This window comes from Cebus imitator, unplaced genomic scaffold, assembly GCF_001604975.1.
Source record: "Cebus imitator isolate Cc_AM_T3 unplaced genomic scaffold, Cebus_imitator-1.0 Scaffold264, whole genome shotgun sequence".
NCBI lineage: Eukaryota > Metazoa > Chordata > Mammalia > Primates > Cebidae > Cebus > Cebus imitator.
In genome coordinates, this window is record NW_016107579.1 from 3,055,856 (window position 1) to 3,074,859 (window position 19,004).

Here is a 19,004-nt window from a genome sequence, read left to right on the forward strand (position 1 = left end):
GTGAGAGACTGTGTATGGGTGAATGAGTGTGTGAGTGAATGTGAGAGAGTATGAATGTGAGAGAATGTGAGTGAGTGAATGTCAGTGTGTGAGTGAATGTGACAGCGTGTATGTGGATGAGTGTGTGTGTGAATGTCAGCATGTGTGAATGTGAGCACTTCAGTTCCTCTGATGTCTCTGCAATGGCGGCTCTGGACTCCCTGTCACTCTTCACTGGCCTTGGCTTCAGCCAGCAGAAGGCCCGCGAGACGCTCAAGAACCAGGCTCTTAGCCCGCAGCTGTGCGAGGTCGCTACCAAGGCTCAGCAGACCCTGGGCTCCGCCACTGACAAGGCTACTAGGACCCTGTTATATGGCTTGGCCTCCCGACTCAGGGATACCCGATATCTCTCCTTCCTTGTAAGCTACATAGCCAGTAAGAAGATCCACACTGAGCCCCAGCTGAGCGCTGCCCTGGAGTGTGTGCGGAATCACCCCTTGGACCCCATTGACACTGCGGACTTTGAGCAGGAATGTGGTGTGGGTGTCAGTGTGACCCCAGAGCAGATTGAGGAGGCTGTGGAGGCTGCCATTAACAGGTACTGGCCCCAACCCCTGGTGGAACGTTACCCTTTCAACATGGCGCTGCTGATGGGAGAGGCTTGGGCTGTGCTCAAGAGGGCAGATGGCAAAATGATCAAGAACAAAGTGGACATGCAGGTCCTCTACCTTCTGGGCCCCAAGATGGAGGCTGATCTGGAGAAGAAGCCCAAGGTGGCAAAAGCTCAGCTGGAAGAAACAGATTGGAGGACAGCAAAAGATGTGATAAAGAATGGCGAGACTGCTGACCAGACCCTGTCTCTGATGGAGCAGCTCCCAGGGAAGGCCCTTAAGTTCCACAAGCCGGGTGAGAACTACAAGACCCCAGGCTATGTGATGACTCCACACGCCATGAATCTACTAAAGCAGCACCTGGAGATTACTGGTGGGCAGGTGCGTACCCAGTGCCCACCAGAACCCAATGGAATCCTGCATATTGGATATGCCAAAGCCATCAATTTCAACTTTGGCTATGCCAAGGCCAACAATGGCATCTGTTTTCTGCGCTTTGATGACACCAAACCCAAGAAGGAGGAAGCAAAGTTCTCCACTGCCATCTATGACATGGAGGCCTGGCTGGGCTACACATCTTACAAAGTGACATATCCCTGTGACTATTTTGACCAGCTATATGCCTGGGCTGTGGAGCTCATCCGCAGAGTTCTGGCTTTTGTGTACCACCAGTGAGGGGAGGAGCTCAAAGGCCATAATCCTCTGCCCTCACCCTGGAGAGACTGTCCCATGGAGGAGTGACTGCTGCTCTTTGAGGCAGTGCACAAGGCAAGTTTTCAGAGGGTGAGGCCACACTGTAGGTGAAGCTGGTGATGGAGGATGGAAGTTGGGCCACCCTGTAGCCCATCGAGTCATGTATACACCACACCACTGCACAGGGGACAAATGGTGCATCTATCTCACCTACGACTACACACCTGCCTCGGTGACTCCATTGACCACATCACTCACTCACTCACTCTGCACCAAGGAATTGCAGGCCTGACGCTCTTCCTACTTCTGGTTTTGCAATGCACTGGATGTCTGTTGCCATGTTCAGTGCGAGCGTGGCCGCCTCAACCTGCACTACGCTGTTGTCTCTAAGAGGAAGGTCCTCCGGCTTATAGCAACTGGTGCTGTGCGGGTCTGGGATGACCCATGGCTCTTAACACTCATGGCCGTGTGACAGCGGGGCTTCCCACCTGAGGCCATCAACAACTTCTGTGCCCAGGTGGGAGTGACAGTGGCACAGACCACAATGGAGCCACATCTTCTAGAAGCCCGTGTGTGTGATGTGCTGAATGACACAGCCCCATGAGTCGTGGCTGTGCTGGAGTCACTATGCGTCATCATCACCAACTTTCCCGCTGCTAAGTCATGGACATCCAGGTGCCCAACTTCCCAGCTGATGAGACCAAAGGCTTCCATCCAGTTCCCTTTGCACCCATTGTGTTCATTGAGAGGACTGACTTCAAGGAGGAGCCAGAGCCAGGCTTTAAGCACCTGGCTTGGGGCCAGCCTGTGTGCCTGAGGCATACAGACTACGTCATTGAGCTGCAGCATGTTGTCAAGGGCCCCAGTGGTTATGTAGAGAGTCTGGAGGTGACCTACAGAAGGGCAGATGCTGGAGAGAAGCCGAAGACCTTTATTCACTGGGTGTCACAGCCTTTGATGTGCGAGGTTCGCCTCTATGAGCCACTATTCCAGCACAAGAACCCTGAAGATCCTACTGAGGTGCCTGGTGGATTCTTAAGTGGCCTGAACCTGGCATCACTATGTGTGGTAGAGGCAGCATTAGTGGACTGCTCTGTGGCCCTGGCAAAACCCTTTGACAGGTTCCAGTGTGAACGTCTTGGGTACTTCTCCGTGGATCCAGACAGCCATCAGGGAAAGCTTGTTTTTAACCGAACTGTGACACTGAAGGAAGACCCGGGAAAGGTGTGAGCTGGAAGCACTGTGAACCTAGCTCATCTTCCTGGAGGTTGGGGCTACCCTCACCACCCCAAATTCCATGTTAATAAAGAACAGCTAAATTTTAAAAAATGGCTCTTTTTTGATAAGGGCCAATCATTTATTTTCCCTGCCCCAGTCACACGCTCTCCCTCTGTGCCCACTCCTGCCTGCTCTGACCTGCTGTGGAGAGCACCCTCGCCCTGCCTCCCCACCCTCCCCACACCACCTCATCGCTCTCCTTTACTTGGCTGCCAGTCCAACCGCCTCAGAGTATTAGAAGGGCACCATTTTCAGTTCTCTTCCTGTCTGACTACACAAGAGAACAGGTAGCTCTAAGTGCTGCTTTCTGTGCAAATGTTTTTGATTACAAATCTAACTAGGTTTGAAATGTTTTGTAGAATAAGACAATATTCTTTTCAACAAACTTTAAAAAATGTACAGTTTTGTAGTTTGTTTCCCCCTCCCCCCTCCCCAACCCCTGCTTGAGCACCCTCCCCCCCCACCCCTCTCTGACAGCTCAGCCTGACCCGGACAACCCCTGTTTTCCTTGGTTGTATTTTGGGGAGGTGCCTGGCACCCCCAGAGGTTCAGAGGTGACCATGGCAGGGGCTTCACCAGTACCCTTGGTAACCGTAGTAGTTCCTGTAGTTTTGGTGTCTGTCCTGGGGTGGCGGTAGTAGTAACTCTGCCAATCCCAATTGTATCGTCTGTAATAGTCTCTATCTGTTGTACTCATAATCTCGCCCGCAAAATCGATCATAGTCTCCCCAGTCTTGATCATAGAAATTACGGTAACCCCCTCTGTTTCCAGGCTGCCCCCAGTACTGCTGCCCGTAGGCCTGGTTGTCGTGGCCTTGGCACTGCCCTCCCACATAGCCTTGGCCCGGACTTCGGTTCTGCTGGTTGTGCCTGTTACGCTTGTCTCAGCGGTTTGTCCACTTCTCAGAGGGAGGCAGTAGCTTCCGTGCCTCCTCCTTGTACTCAGTGGCGTAGGGCTGAGCTTCCTCCTCCTCCAGCTCCCCATATGTCGTCTCATCCATATAGTCACATTTTTCAGGCAAAGAGAAGTTCGCTTTCATCTCCAGCATTATAGATTCAGGCACAGCATCTCCCTCTACTTCCTTTCTCAACTCCAGCCTCTTCTTCCAGTCTTCCTCATTAGGGACAGCCACCACCACTTTCTGAGAGAAGGTCTTGAACAGCAATAGCTTCCGCCGTTGGCCAGAAGTGTACATATTACACTGATCAAGAATAAAGTTCCGCTTTTTCTGGGAGGCAATCTGGACCAGCTTACTAAGGCACTGGGAGGCTTGCTGAACTAAAAGGTCTCAGCTTTTGGGGTCCACCTCTGGCTCCTCGAGCCCCTTCATCCTCATTTGATTGAGCAGAGTCTCAGCTCCCAGGACACTATCTTTTCTCAGGGTTTTCTTTTGCGTATTTCAGTGCCTACTGAGTCTTTCCAGATCCAGGTAGTCCCACCATCAGAATCACTCCACATTCCTCTATGGTCTTGGGAGGAATTGCAGTGCTCACCACAGCATGTGCGAGTGAATGTGAGCGTGTGTGAGCGTATGTGAACGTGTGTGAACGTGAGAGCGTGTGAGAGTGTGTGTGTGTGAATGTGAGCATGTGCGAGTATGAGTGAGCATGTGTGAGTGTGAATGTGAGAGCATGTGTGTTGTGAGTCTGTGTGCATTGTGGGGTAGAGGGTGCGAGGGCAAAGCGAGGAGTGAAAGTAATGGGGATTGAGTTCCTGAGCTGTTCTCCGCTGCAGCTGAGGTCCGGGCAGAGAGGTAGGAAATGGGCTAGGGGCAGCTTGCCCTCTGACTCAGTGACGCCCTGCCGAGGGTCTGATGATTTTTGGTGACTGGGTGTCCTCCTCACCCTGCCCAACGATGCAGGTGTGAGGTGTGCACTCCTGTTTCTCCCTGTGGTCTTGACTTCGCCCCTGCTCTGCTGGGATAAGCGACTTCCAGAGTTGTTGGAGGGCTTGGATCTCTGCCCTGAGCCTGGAAGGATTACTTTCTTGTTGGAATGTCTGAGTTAGCTAGGCTTTTCTGGAGGATGTGGATGACATTTGGTTTCAGCTGGGTTGAAAGCAAATTGCCTCTAAGTGTTTATCTTTGTCATCGGCAGCTCTTCACTGGGTCGTCTGTCTGTCACAGCCTCAGAAGACCAGCAGGATGGCTGCCAACAAGAGTAAGGGCCAGAGCTCCTTGGCCCTCCACAAGGTGATCATGGTTGGCAGCGGAGGCGTTGGCAAGTCGGCCCTGACGCTTCAGTTCATGTATGATGAGGTAAGCCCTGCTAGGCACCGACCCCCTTCCGATGCCATTGCCCTAGCAGTGTCCCTGTTCCCACTGTTTCTGTGCCGGTCCTTACATGCACAGGGGTTCATGGAGCAAGTCTGTGTTGAGGTGGCGTCTGGATAGCTTCCTAGGAAGGTCTGATCTCATAAGATCTGGATTGCTGATTCTTGGTGAATAATTTCAACTCCAGCAGGGATGTGAGAGATCTCTGCTTGCACCGATGCTATTGTTACACTGCAAGCCTGCTTTCTGACAAAAGCAGGGGAGGAGAGAGGAGCCTTTGTGCACAGATATTTAACTTTGTGATTGCCTGTCGTGGGAGAGAGTGAAAGGGGAGCTGAGTTGCCATACAGCTTAATCCTTTCCCAAATGATAGACATCAGATTCTCTCCAGTTCTCCCGTTACGGCAAGGTGAAGCTTGCACTATCCTTGCCCAAAATTTGTGTCACCTACTTAATGTGGATAACATGACTATAACATGACTGGTGTTGAATGTTGAGTTCAGTGTGGCAGCACAGCCTTGATCCCCAGAGCCACGGAAGTCCCTGCTTGAGCTGTTTGCTAGTATACTCGGCCTTCTGTGGGCTCCACATCTGCAGATGCAAGCAATGTAGGATGAAACATTGTGGAATGAAAATATTGGGAAAAAAATAAGCGGTTAAAAATAACAGTACAACAATAAAAATAATACAAATTAAAACATGCAGTGTAACAATTATTTGCATAGCCTTAGCATTATATTATGTATTATAAGTAATTTAGAGATGATTTAAAGTGTACGGGAGGTTGTTATATGTAAATGTGCCATTTTAAGTAAGAAACTTGAGCATATGCAGCTTTTGGCATGGGGGGCGGGCAATGTCCTGGAACCATTTAAGAACACCAAGGGATGGGTGTTCAGAGCAGAGCTCAAACCCCAGGACCTCTCACTGCATTGCAGCCACATGGCTTTATGAGATTTATGAAAGAAAGCTATCACATCCATGCCAATTAAAATCACTATCTTCTTTCACTGGACTTTCCCGTTGTCCTGCTTCCTCTTATGCTGGGTGCAGTTGGAGTGGCCATGATATGTTCGGCCTCTAGCTGAGGGAGGCTGAGTTGGGGTGGGTTAGGTGGGGGATAGTGGTATGTGTTGGTGTGTTTGGAGTCACGCAGCACTTGATGATTATCGCTGGCCTCAGGAGTACCCCCGCCACCCACTGTGCTGATGCGAGCATCGTGATGTGAGGTGCCGGGCCAGGACAGATCCTGATGTGAACGTGTCCTGTGGCACCAGGCACAAGTGTGTGAGAGCTAGAAGCTAGAAATGGGGCCGAAAAAGTCTTTCAGATCTTACAGCTTCTTATAGTGAAGCTCAATAGAGGTTTCCTAAATTTGACAAGAATCCCAAAACTTTCATTACTAGAAATGTCATGTAGTCATATGCACAGTATGTTTATTGTAGTACTATTTACAACAGCAAAGACTTGGAGCCAACCCAAATGCCCATCAGTGATAGACTGGATAAAGAAAATGTGGCACATATACACCATGGAATACTATGCAGCCATAAAAAAGGATGAGTTTATGTCTTTTGCAGGGACATGGATGAAGCTAGAAGCCATTACTCTCAGCAAACACAGGAACAGAAAACCAAACATCTCATATTCTCACTCGTAAGTGGGAGTTGAACAATGAGAACACATGGACACAGGGTGGGGAATATCACATACCAGGTCCTTTCAGCGGGTGGGGGACCAAGGGAAGGGAGAGCACTAGGACAAATACCTAATGCATGCATGGGTTAAAACGTAGATGATGGGTCGATAGGTGCAGGAAACCACCATGGCACATGTATACCTATGCGACAAACCTGTACTTTCTGCACATGTGTTCCAGAACTTCAAGTAAAAAAAAAAAAAAAAGTCACGTAGCTGTGGAGCTGAAAGAACCTTTTCTAAACTGTCAATACAAAAGAAATTTTCATTAACCATGCTAAAGGAAAGACTAAATTATTTTTTATTCTCTATAGGAATATTTCAAAATCATTGGCATATGACGAGAGAAAGAGTATACCGCAAACAAAAAAGTAAAAGGTATTCTAGAGGTATGTCAGGCAGTTTAATAAAAATATTGGTATTTTGCTGGATTTTGCGATATCGGTGCTGTTTATATTAGTTTTATTACTGTATAATAATTACAAATTTAGCAGGTTGAAACATACATTTATCGTTCCATAGTTTCCATGGGTCCAGAATTGGAGTCTCAGCTGGGTCCTCTGCTCAGTATCCCACAACGCCCCAGTCAAGGTGTCAGCTGGGGCTCTGACCTCTTCTGAGGCTTGGGGTCCCCTTTCCAGGCTCCCTAGTGGTGGGTAGAATTTTGTTCCTTGTAGGTGTTAGACACAGGTCCTTAGCTAAACATTCTACATCACACAGGACAGCCCCCGACAAAGAATTAACCAGCACAAAATATCAATAATGCCACTGTTGGCATTAGAGGCAGAGCCGTGGCAGATCCAAGGATAGAAGATTCCCCTACCATGTTAGTGATTGAGAGGCCCCAGGATGCCAGTTTCAAGAGCAAGTTCAGATACAGAGCTAGCTCTGCTTTGAGACTAGGATTTGTTCTACTCAGCACTGCTGAGTAGACTAGGAGAGCCTGGTCTGGAGGTTTCGGGGTGTGTGTGTGTGTGTGTGTGTGTGTGTGTGTGTGTGTGTCTGGCAGGTGGGTAGTAAGAGGAGGGGAAGATGCGTGCAGAAGATTCAAGATTCAAGAGTTTTTTCTCTTCTTCCTGTTCTCTTCACAGAGACCAGGGAAAGCTATGCCTGGCCTTAGTTTGTTTTTCTCATGGGCTAACATTTGAGAACTGGAAAGTGGCAGTTATTGAAGAAATCATAAAATAAAATCGGGGGAAGGAAGGAATAGAAATGAAGTGATGTGTGTTTGTGGGAGGAGTTCTAATTGATTTTCTAAGGTGCTAATAGAACCTTCCATGATGATGAAACTGTTGTGTATCTGTACTCTCCAATACGTGTGGCTGTTGTACATTTGAAATGTGGCTGGTGGCTACTATATTGGACAAAATGGTTCTGGAATCATAATTTTGGAGCTCAAAGAGACCTGAGCAGTAATTCTCAAATCTAGCTGATTACGGTATAGAATTTCCTGGGAGACTTTTTTTTTTTTTAAAGCCTTCTGAATAACATTTGTGGAGTTGGAGAACTGGGACACTGTTTCAGTGGTGCTCTCCTGGCGACTCTGACACATGGCCAGGTGTGGTAATTCTTGCCTGAGAGATTATCTAGTCAAGCCTGATTTTACAGTAAAGGAAACTGAAGTTTGTGTTCAGGGATGCCGGCTGTCTAAATCAAGCTTGTCCAACCCATGACCCAGAATGACTTTGAATGCAGCCCAACACAAATATTTAAGCTTTCTTAAAACATTCTGAGGTTCTTTTTTTGTGATATATATATATATATATTTTTAGCTCATCAGCTGTCGTTAGTGTTAGTGTATTTTATTTGGCCCAAGACAATTCTTTTTCCAGTGTGGCCCAAGGAAGCCAAAAGATTGGACACCCCTGGTCTAAAGTCTCCCAGGCCATTCAGATTTTTTGTTCATAGTACAATGCTTCATTCTTATTTAAAATTTTTTAGCATATATGATGGAATTTTCCTGAAGATTAGATTATAGAAGGAGCCATAGTCCCAGAGTCTTTATTGTCTAAGTTCTAACTTTGAGAAGAATTGGAGGGAGCTTCCAGGGTAGCTGCAGTCCGATTTTAATCTTCCTATGCTCGGCCTAACATACTCATTTTTACCTTTTCTGGGAGAGTAAGGCTGGGGATGGAGAGGCTTTGGCAGCAACCATTTCACACTTTCAGTCTCCAGAAAAGCCAGCTTAGAGGAAAGTCAGCTTAGAAAGAAGGGGTCTGCGTGAAGTTTGTCTTAGATTCATGTGTCTTGAACATCTAAAACAGCCACGCAGAGCTCTGCAAGGCCAGTAGGGGATAAGGATAGGTCATGCTAATGGATACGAAGACTTTGCGATTTTCTGTTTCCAGCTGGGCAATGTAAACATCAGGGTTGTAATGGAATGTTAGGGTAATTGGCATACTTTTCCCTGAGTACAGAGGTACACAGGGACAGCAGGACATTCTGACTTCTGTGTCAAAGGAGCCAGTGGAATTCTGGCTGGCTTTATTCTTGGAAGCTGAGCAATACACAGTTGAGATAATTTATGGTAGAATTCAGAGACTTTCAGGGGGCAGTGGTGTTTTGGATTGTTTGGTCATGTATTTGTCTGTTTGCAAATGAGTTAAAAGGAGGACACCTGAAAGCATAGGCAAGTTTTCACATCTCAATTTGCAGATAATTTTTTAGTACACACTTAGGAGAACCTACTACTAAACATGTCTTGTCTGGGTACAGTGGCTCATGCCTATAATCCCAGCAGTTTGAGAGGTCGAGGCAGGTGGATCACAAGGTCAGGAGTTCAAGAACAGCTTGGCCAACATGGTGAAACCCTGTCTCTACTAAAAGTACAAAAATTAGCTAGGTGCGGTGGCAGGTGCCTGTAATCTCATCTACTTGGGAGGCTGAGGCAAGAGAATCACTTGAACCCAGCGGGTAGAGGTTGCAGTGAGCCGAGATCACGCCATTGCACTCTAGCCTGGTCAACGAGCAAAAACTCTGTCTGAAAAAAGAAAAAGTCTTCATGTTTTTATTTTTGAGTAGCTGTTAACTGACAATACAAGGCTCTTTTTAATAGTATTCCTCAACCCTTAATTCACTTTGACATTTTCAATTCCATTTTTAAGTTAAAAAATTTTAAAATCACAGCCTTATTAAGATGTAATGCACATATGATGAAATTTGCTCTTTTAAAGTGTACTTTTGTTTTGAGATCGAGTTTTGCTCTTGTTGCCCAGGCTGGAGTGCAATGGCGCGAGTTTGGCTTACTACAACCTCTGCCTCCTGGGTTCAAGCAGTTCTCCTGCCTCAGCCTCCTGAGTAGCTGGGATTACAGGCGTCCACCACCATGCTCGGCTAATTTTTTGTATTTTTAATAGAGACGAGGTTTCACCATGTTAGCCAAGCTGGTCTGGAATTCCTGACCTCAGGTGATCCGCCCGCCTTGGCCTCCCAAACTGTTGGGATTGCAGGCGTGAGCCACTGCACCTGGCTTAAAGTGTATAATCTAATAGTTTTTTTTGTATATTCATACAGATGTGCGACCATCACCGTTATCTAATTTTAGATCATTTTCACTCCAGAAAACCAGCCTACATGCTAGTAGTCATTCCCCATTACTGCTTCCCCGTCCTGCTCTTGGCCTCTGGCAACCACTTCCTGTTTCTATGGATTTCCCTATTCTGGACATTTCATATAGATGGAATCATACAATATGTGGCCTTTATGTCTAGCTTCTTTCACTCAGTGTGTTTTGAAAAGTTCTTCCGTGTTGCAGCGGATAGGGTCCAGCCCTACAGGGTTCTGTGAGCTGCTCCCGGCTGGTGTGGAGACGAGAAATTGTGGAAGTAAAAGACACAGACACAGAGATAGAGAAAAGAGAGTTTGGGCCCAGGGGTCCACTGCTACCCAGATCGCGGAGACCAGCAGTGGCCCTGAATGCAGGGGTGCTCTCACTTTTATTGAGTTGCAAATCTGGGCGCAGGGTAGGTAGGGCGTGGTCTTGGTGGTCGGAGACTGGGGGCAGGGTAGATAGGGCATGGCAGTGATAGGGTCAAGTACTTCACCTGTCATTCAGGTAGGGGCTCAGGAATTTCTAGCACCCGAAGTGAGGTAAGGAGCATAATGCATCAGCACTTTTTCCATATATATCAAGAAAGAACTAAAACATTAAGATTTATATTACTGTTACTGATGATCTTTTCTAAGAAAAAAGGAACCAGGTGCAGAAGCAGGACATGAGAGTAGACTTGGAAGGTGACCGCTGAAGCACAGCATCACATAGAGACAGTTAAGCCCCCGGATGTCTGCGGGCCTACCTGACAGCATCAGGCCTTACCACAAGAGCTTGGAGAAGTAGAGTTTTCTCCAAACTTCCCCAGGAAGGAGATGTCTCGGCCATTTTGGGCAGCTCCTCCCTTAGCTGGCTAAACAGCGGGCGCTGTCACAGCACTGGCACTGCCGCACAGCCGAAGTGCCCTCCAGCAGCCCTTATGTGGGCTTGACAGAGGGCTTAAAGCATCTTGCCTAGTGTCATCCATTTCACAATGTCACCCCAGGTTCACACTTGCGACCTGAGAGGCATTAGTAAAAGAATTAAGATCACCTATGAATAACTAAGATCACATATGAATAACTAATAACTACTACGGTTATATTTCTAGTCACTTTCTTCTTCATTATTTATATAGAAATAGGCTGAGGCCTTTTGCTCCTGCCTCGGTGCTTATGGGATCTCCCCCTTACAGCAGCGTGTGTCAGTACTTCATTCTTTCTCAAAAACCCATACCACTACAAGCCCCTTGATACACTGTGTTAGTTTGTTCTGTTGCTGCTGTGAAGAAATACCCAAGACTGGGTAGTTTATAAAGAAAAGAGGTTGATAGCCTCTTTTCTTCTGCAGGGCTGGGGAGGCCTCAAGAAACTTACAGTCATGGTAGAAGGGGGAGCAAACATATCCTTCTTCACTAGGTGGCAGGAAGAAGTGCAGAGTGAAGGAGGGAAAAGCCCCTTATGAAACCATCAGGTCTTGTGAGAACTCACTGTCACAAAAACAGCATGGGGGTACTGCCCCGTGATCTCATCACCTCCCATAAGGTCGCTCCTCCAATACATGGGGATTATAATTCGGATTACAATTCAAGATAAGATTTGGGTGGGGACACAGAGCCAGACTGTATCATACGTCTTGCCAAATTACTTTTCAGATGAGTTTTATACTTCTATTATTATGAATAAGATCTCCAGTTTCTCACCCTTGCTGGTGTTTGCATTATAATTTTACACTGACAATAATATTGCAAGTGTTCTGCTCTGTGCCTTGTTTCCTCATCTGTAAACTGGGTTGTCTACCCCTATTGTTTAAAAACAAAAAAATGGCAAAATGGAGCTATAAAGAACAAAAGTGTTATATAAAATGTTACTTCTATTCTGTAGTGTCCTGTTCATAGTACGAAGTGCCCATATAGGGAATTTTTTTTTTTTGTCACATTTATTCCCCTTTAAGACTTTGTTAATTACCAATAATGTTTATTTCCTCAGTTTGTGGAAGACTATGAACCTACCAAAGCTGACAGTTATAGAAAGAAAGTGGTTCTTGATGGGGAAGAAGTTCAGATAGACATTCTGGACACCGCTGGGCAAGAGGACTACGCAGCCATTCGAGATAACTACTTTCGGAGTGGTGAAGGCTTTCTTCTTGTGTTCTCAATCACAGAACATGAATCCTTTACAGCAACTGCCGAATTCAGGTATGTTTGAAATGAGCTAGCAAAAGACCCCAGGAGGCTTTTTGCCTTTTTTCATATGTCTTAATCCTGTAAGGCATTTGGGGCTGAGCATACCAGCAGAGGGCTGAGCTTGTCCTCAGGAAGAATTCTGTCTAAAGAATCTTCTGGGGCTTTCTAAATCTTGGCATGTCATAGACCACGATGATTGCAATCTCTTTGGGCTTTCCTGATCTGTGATTTCTGAGTAAAATTATTTTAAGAGTCTTATGGTCCCTGAAAAAGAATGAAGCTATTCCATATACGCAAGAACGTATAATTTTGTTCCTAGGTCCTAGGTTACGGAACGCTGACCGGAGAGTGAAAGATGTGAGTCAGAATGACCATTTGCTGCCACTTAAGGACTTGGGCATAGTGGAGGGGCAAGAACGTGGCTTTAGGGTTAGGAGACTTGGTTTGAATTCCGGCCTTACCACTCACTAACCATGGGCAAGTTTACTTTGTGTCAGGGTCTTACTTCTTTTTCTGGAAATGTACTTGTGAGTTGAGAATGAAATGAAAGGATGCATTAGACTGTGAATTTCATATGGTCAGGAACATGGCTACCCTGCATTGTCCCCAGGCTCTGTCACAGTGTAGACACGTGGTACTTCCATAGTGAGTAGAATATCCATTGTTATCATTCGTTTTATAATGTGGCAATTATTCTCCATGAAGGTGTTAGAGAAGAAAAAAAAAAAAAGAAAACATGGCAGTTAAAAATACCTTCGGCGTAATTCCTATGCTCTATAAATGTGCCTTTACCCCGTACCCTTCCCACTTCTCCGGCATAATTGTATTTTAAAAAATCTATTTTCCTTACAAACATGTCCATCTAGATGACTTTTTAAGAAGCAGATCTAGAGTTTAGTAGGGAACTGAAGAGAACAACCCAAAAGTCAGTCAGTTTTTTTCGTTTTTTAGCAAGTTCTGGTCTGACAGTAAGTTGGTCAACCAGAGGTGAAAATGAGGAAGCGTCACTGAGGCAGGGAGGTCTCTGGGCTGAGTGCAGGTCACCCAGCAGAGCGAGTGGAAGGTAATAGGGAGGTGCCTCAGTGATGCTTCATCGCTCCAGGCTTCAGAGTCGAAGACCTAGTTTTGTGGAAGCAGAGTGTGTGTGTTGCAGCGATCAGTTAGATAACTATGACTCATGAGAAGTCCTATTAATTTTTAGATATTTCAGACCTACCCAGGGGCTGCTCTGTTTGAATATAGCCCATGCATTTATAATTGTTTGCTTCTACATAGTCTTGTTTTTCTGCCTCCTGGAAGGTAAAAGAGCACAGATGCACACACTCTCTTATTTTCTTCCCTGTCCTGAGCCTTTTGATTTCTTGTTGTCCGGTGACTTATTTAGAAGGGAAGTGGGCAGGAGAGTCCTCTGCAGAGGATATGGAGAAATACAGAAATATAGGTGCTGCTTGTCCTCTCCTTAGTCACCACACGTGCACAGGTAGTACTTGGGCATTCTCATAGAGCTGGAGCAGGGCTCCCCTCATCTTGGAAAAGGGTTTTGGTTGTTAGGTGAAAAGAGAGATCCTTAGAAGAAAAAGGACAGATGAATACCTGAAATCAGAGAGAAGGGGAAGTTTGTTCTTCTGATTTGAATTCTGCTTAGGTGTCTCATGTCATTGCAAACAGAAGAATGCTGGTCAATGATCTGAGCCCTGTGGCTAAACTCATCATGTCTCTTCATGATGCGTTAGCAGTTTTAGTTTTAAAACATAGCATTTCTGTATTATCTTCCAAATAGAAAGGCCCCAATATAAAATGAAATGTGAATATGCTGTCTTACTTGAAACATTTCTGGGAAAATATTTTATGAACTAAGATAAATAGGCTTGTCAGAAGAGACCAGAACTTGGTACTCCCATTTTTGGATCAATATGTTTATTAGTAAGGTAATTTTATGTGCCCCTGCAAGACTAATGAGCCAGACGACTATCAGTTTTTATTGTTCATAGTTTGTATTGATCACATAACTTTTAAATGTGTTGTGTTTTTCGACCCCAGTTCAAATGTAGGGTATAACAAAGCTACACAAAGCCAATTTCGAGCACCTTTTTATCCTTTTGTCTTAAAATATTTGATATCTGGTACTTCAGTTGACCACATGGCAATTTTAGTTGCTTTTTGTTGTTGTTGTTTTGTTTTGTTTTGTTTTGTAGAGACAGGGTCTCCCTATGTTGCCCAGGCTCTTGAACTCCTGAGCTTAAGTGATCCTCCCGCCTCAGCCTCCCAAAGTGCTGGGATTACAGATGTGAGCCACCATGCCTGACCTAGAAAATATTTTTATTATTGTGAAATATTACCTTACACCATATAAAAATCAATGCAGAGCTCTGCAAAATACATTTTCGAAGGGGACTCTTTTTAGAATGTATTGGAATATAAAAGTAGAAATGTTCTCATTGGACCAAAATAATGGAAATGGGCTATTTATTTTTGTTAAATATTTGGTTTTGATTAGTACTTTCAGATAGCTGATTATTTTTAGGAGACATAAAATTTAATGTGTTACAGGTAATGGTATTTTTATAGAAGACTCTTTTGAAGTATTTTCCTTAGGGCTTGTAGTATTTCATTTTTTTCACTTTGTAGTAGAAAAATGGTATGTATTGGAATGTGATTACTGCCTACCATATCTGGCCCAATTCTGTGGCCTATAACATTACTGTGTCTGGATAGAAACTGGGGGTGGAATGACACACATGTCATGTACACTTGCAGATCTAATCCAAACTGAAGTTTCAAAACAAAACAGGATTCACCTTTCTTACTTGAGATTCCCTTGGATGTTTCTGTTCTGTTCCACTCTATTCTATAGTATTCTATTTCATTGATGAGGAGATGGGGAGAATTGCTGGTTGTGACCCACTAGATTGGTTTTATGATCCACTAATAGGCTGCCACCTTCTGTATAGAATACACTGGATTTCATAGTTTTTATGTCACAAAGAAACCATACCATATTTTCAGGGGAATTAAGGATTTTATGGAGATAGTTCCATAGCTTGTTTTCTTTTTTCGGTGCTTAAGTTGGGGACCTTGTTATGATGCAAAATCCTGGGCTCCTATTCAGACACCTACTTCTGGAAGACTGGGCCCAGATACCTGCATTTGTAATGAGCGTCCCCGGGAGTTCTGATGCAGACAAACTGAGAACCAGACTTGGAAACACTTGTCTCATTCGTGACTGGCTCTAGGGAGTGCTTTCTTGAAACATGCCCTACATCTAGTGATTTTTTTCTTCTGCCTTAGGAAAGCCTTTTATTTTAGGTGGGCTCACAAAACTTGGGTTCTTATTTTAGTTTTCTTAGCTGCTGTATTCTTGGTGTAATGCCTTAGGGAACAGATTCTCCGTGTGAAGGCTGAAGAAGATAAAATTCCATTGCTCGTTGTGGGAAACAAGTCTGACTTAGAGGAGCGGAGGCAGGTGCCCGTGGAGGAAGCCAGGAGTAAAGCCGAAGAGTGGGGCGTGCAGTACGTGGAGACGTCGGCTAAGACGCGGGCCAACGTGGACAAGGTAGGCATGCACTCTGTGTGCTTCTCAGAAACACACTTGAGAAACAGCAGAATGGAGGCATCCCACCTGCTTGTTTATATGGGAACCATTTATGAAAACTAGGTAAAGATTCTGATTTCTCTGAATGTCTAAGCCATGATCATGATTGCAATGAGAAACATTGAGAGGGTATCACCCTGTATTTCAAACACCCCCCAGAACCTTTTATTTTGTCATGAGGCGTCATTAGAGTAGCGTATGCTTAATGTGTGTGTGTGTGTGTTTTTTTTTTTTTTTTTTTTTAAGACAAAGTCTTACTCTGCCACTAGGCTGGTGTGGTGTGATCTCAGTTCACTGCAACCTCTGCTTCTTGGGCTCAAACAATCCTCCTACCCCAGCCTCCCGAGTAGCTGGGACTATAGGTGTGCACCACCACACCAGCTATTTTTTGTAATTTTTTGTGGAGATGGGGTTTCACCATGTTGCCCAGGCTGGTCTCAAATTCCTGGACTCAAGTGACCTGCCCGCCTCAGCCTCCCAAAGTGCCGGGATTACAGGTGTGAGCCACCACACCTGGCTGAGTGTGCTTACTGTTGGTTTGGTCCTGGGAAGGATGGTGGGACGAGACCATTGGTTTGTGGAGGCTGGGCTGGAAGGATGGACATCCTTAGCTTGTGTGTGTGCTGTCACCTTCCACAGCCTTGCTCTTCAGGAGCAGGATGGGTGGGCCTGGCTGCTTCCAGGAGGTTCCCTTGGAGGTGCCCTTGAAAGATACGTGGAGCTTCTTGGTTTTGCTCTCATTGAGTTATTGGTTAGATTTGTTCTTTTTACCTTACTGTTCACTGACAGAGCCACGGTGGTCTGTCTCTGTAGTGTAGTGTCTAAATAGTATTTCCTCTCAGAAATCAACTCTCTGGGTCTCTCTTTTTTTTTTTTTTGAGACGGAGTTTCACTCTTGTTACTCAGGCTGGAGTGCAATGGCGCGATCTTGGCTCACCGCAACCTCCGCCTCCTGGGTTCAGGCAATTCTCCTGCCTCAGCCTCCCGAGTAGCTGGGACTATAGGCGCGCGCCACCTGGGTCTCTCTTTTTAATTTTTCTCGTATCCCATCCCAGCATACTTTCTCATTCACATCTCTGAAACTAATAAAAGGGTGACTTTGAGTGACAATGATGAATGCTGACAATTTGAAAATCCACTGTCAGGGCTTGCTATTGTCAGGCCTTTTGCCTTTTTAAAATTAAGCTTCAAGGTGGTTACCACACAGCTAAAATCTTAAAGCGATGCCTTCAAGATGAGACTTTCCTTCTGCGTTGACCTCGTTCACTAGCTCTCACTGCACATCCGTGCACTTGCAGAAGCTCAGCACATAGCACGCTGGCAGCCACACAGTGGACACGTCTGCTTTTAGTTCTGCAGCATCAGCATCTGAATCCCCCAGACCCCGCCTTCTGTTTCTCTTTCTTGTGCAGAACAATTCCTGTTTGCTTCATTACCTGACAAGGGAGAGATTTTTATCCAAGCTTTATTTTTACTTGAAATGATGCTAGAAGAACATTGGTATTTAGAATGTTGGTATTAGAAGGAGTTTGCTTTAGATGCACTTTGGCAATATACATCTATTTGTATGTATCGTACATAAAAACATATATCCTAGGCGACATACATATGTGGGATAGATATACATATGGGGTATATATATTCTACAACCGAAGTCCGTTTAGTTATCATCTGCCATGTGAAGCATGTGTTCTGTTGTCAGCTTTTCTTTATATCGTCATCTCTCAATGCTTACACTCTTATGTTCTTGTGCTACTTAAAATATTTTTATCAAATTATTTTCCAGCTGTGGAAACCACACAGGAAATCCAGAAATATGCCTCATTTTTAATTGGAACTGCAGATGCACGTTTCTTGGATTGGTTGTGGTGGGGAGGGGTGTTGTCTTCCCCCCTTGTCTGCTGGACCAGCTTGACCTGCCAAACGGGAACCAGCAGAAACTTATGACTGGCAGCATTGTGTTCATTTGTAAAGAATTTACGTGAAAGGTGTGATAAGATCAGCCCGTGAACATCTTTGTCATCATTTTAAGTTGGAGGCACTCCATTCCCCTCCTCTCATCTTGTGCTGTCAGGACAGAAAAAAAAAAAAAAAACCCGTAGCATTTGAAGCTGTTCACTGTTGCTGTCACGGGCAGCGCTCTTTCTAGAGAGGCTGGTGGGAAGGGGTGTTTGGGTTAGCCTGATCCAGCTGGGGCCTGAGGTTGGGGGTGCTTTTTTGTGCCTGGAGCTGGTGGTAAATGCATGTGGAGCCCCACACTCCAGAGGCCTGGTCTTGCTTTTCACCAGGAAGAAGGTGTGGCCATGAAGGAGCTTGTGGTATTGTGTGAATGTCCAAAGACAAAGGCTTGTGCTCAGTCCCCTACTGTCAGTCTCCATCATTCTCTATGAGAAATCTCAAATGTCTCTTCATAAGATTCATATTTTGTCTGCTTGGGTATAATCAGTCCTCTGGCGTGATTGCTGGTAGCAGAGGGCAAAACCCAAACTACTGTGACAAAAGGATAATCCGTATCTAAATAACACACTGACCTTCAAAGGACAAGTCTCAGTCAGTTCTTTGATAAAGTTCCTCTCAGCTGACATCACAAGGGATGGAGGAGTGGCTGTTCCTGAGAACAGGGGTTGGGGAGTGTGCGTGGGGAGGGATAGGGTGGCCAGAAGGACATCACTCATCCTCCGAGCTTTCGTTGTTGATGCTTTATGCCCTCCTCGTCCCCCCACCCTGCCACCTCCCCAGGGCTGCTGTTGTGGAGGTCACTGGGAAAGCTGTCATGCAGAATGAGGTTCCACCCTCCGTGGGGTCCGTGTAAGATGAAGTGAGATGCAGAAGTGTAACGCGTACCTAGGAGCAGGGACTTATCATGGCATTCTTCCCTTTCCTGGTGGTTGGACGTGCCAGAAAATCTGCTTGCTGTTGTGACTCTCAATATTTGTAAACTTTGTACATTTATAGATCTGTTCTATACAAAAACACGTTTTATCCTTCATCACACTTACTGTAAGAAAAGATTTTATCATTTTGAAAGCAGCTGTTAGGCCGGGTGCAGTGGCTCACGCCTATAATCCCAGCACTTTAGGAGGCCGAGATGGGCGGATTGCATGAGCTCAGGAGTTCAAGACAGGTCTGGGCAACATAGAGAGACCCTGTCTGAATCTAAAAAAAA

General features: G+C 45.6%; 1 protein-coding gene and 1 pseudogene across 4 annotated transcripts in view; both read left to right on the top strand.

Moving 5' to 3' along the window:
• The window catches only part of RALB (RAS like proto-oncogene B), a 45,098-nt gene that overhangs the window by 24,070 nt on the left and 2,024 nt on the right, over positions 1–19,004 (top strand). For all 3 annotated transcript variants that reach the window (XM_017500266.2, XM_037728409.1, XM_037728410.1), the window contains 3 exons: positions 4,659–4,819; positions 12,050–12,258; positions 15,622–15,799. In XM_017500266.2, the coding sequence (XP_017355755.1) occupies positions 4,706–4,819; positions 12,050–12,258; positions 15,622–15,799 (501 nt within the window). In that variant the 5' untranslated portion in view covers positions 4,659–4,705. The remainder of the gene's footprint in view (positions 1–4,658; positions 4,820–12,049; positions 12,259–15,621; positions 15,800–19,004) is intronic.
• LOC108283735 lies at positions 78–2,606 on the top strand (annotated as a pseudogene). Its single transcript, XR_001816940.2, has one exon. The product of XR_001816940.2 is annotated as a glutamine--tRNA ligase-like (transcript).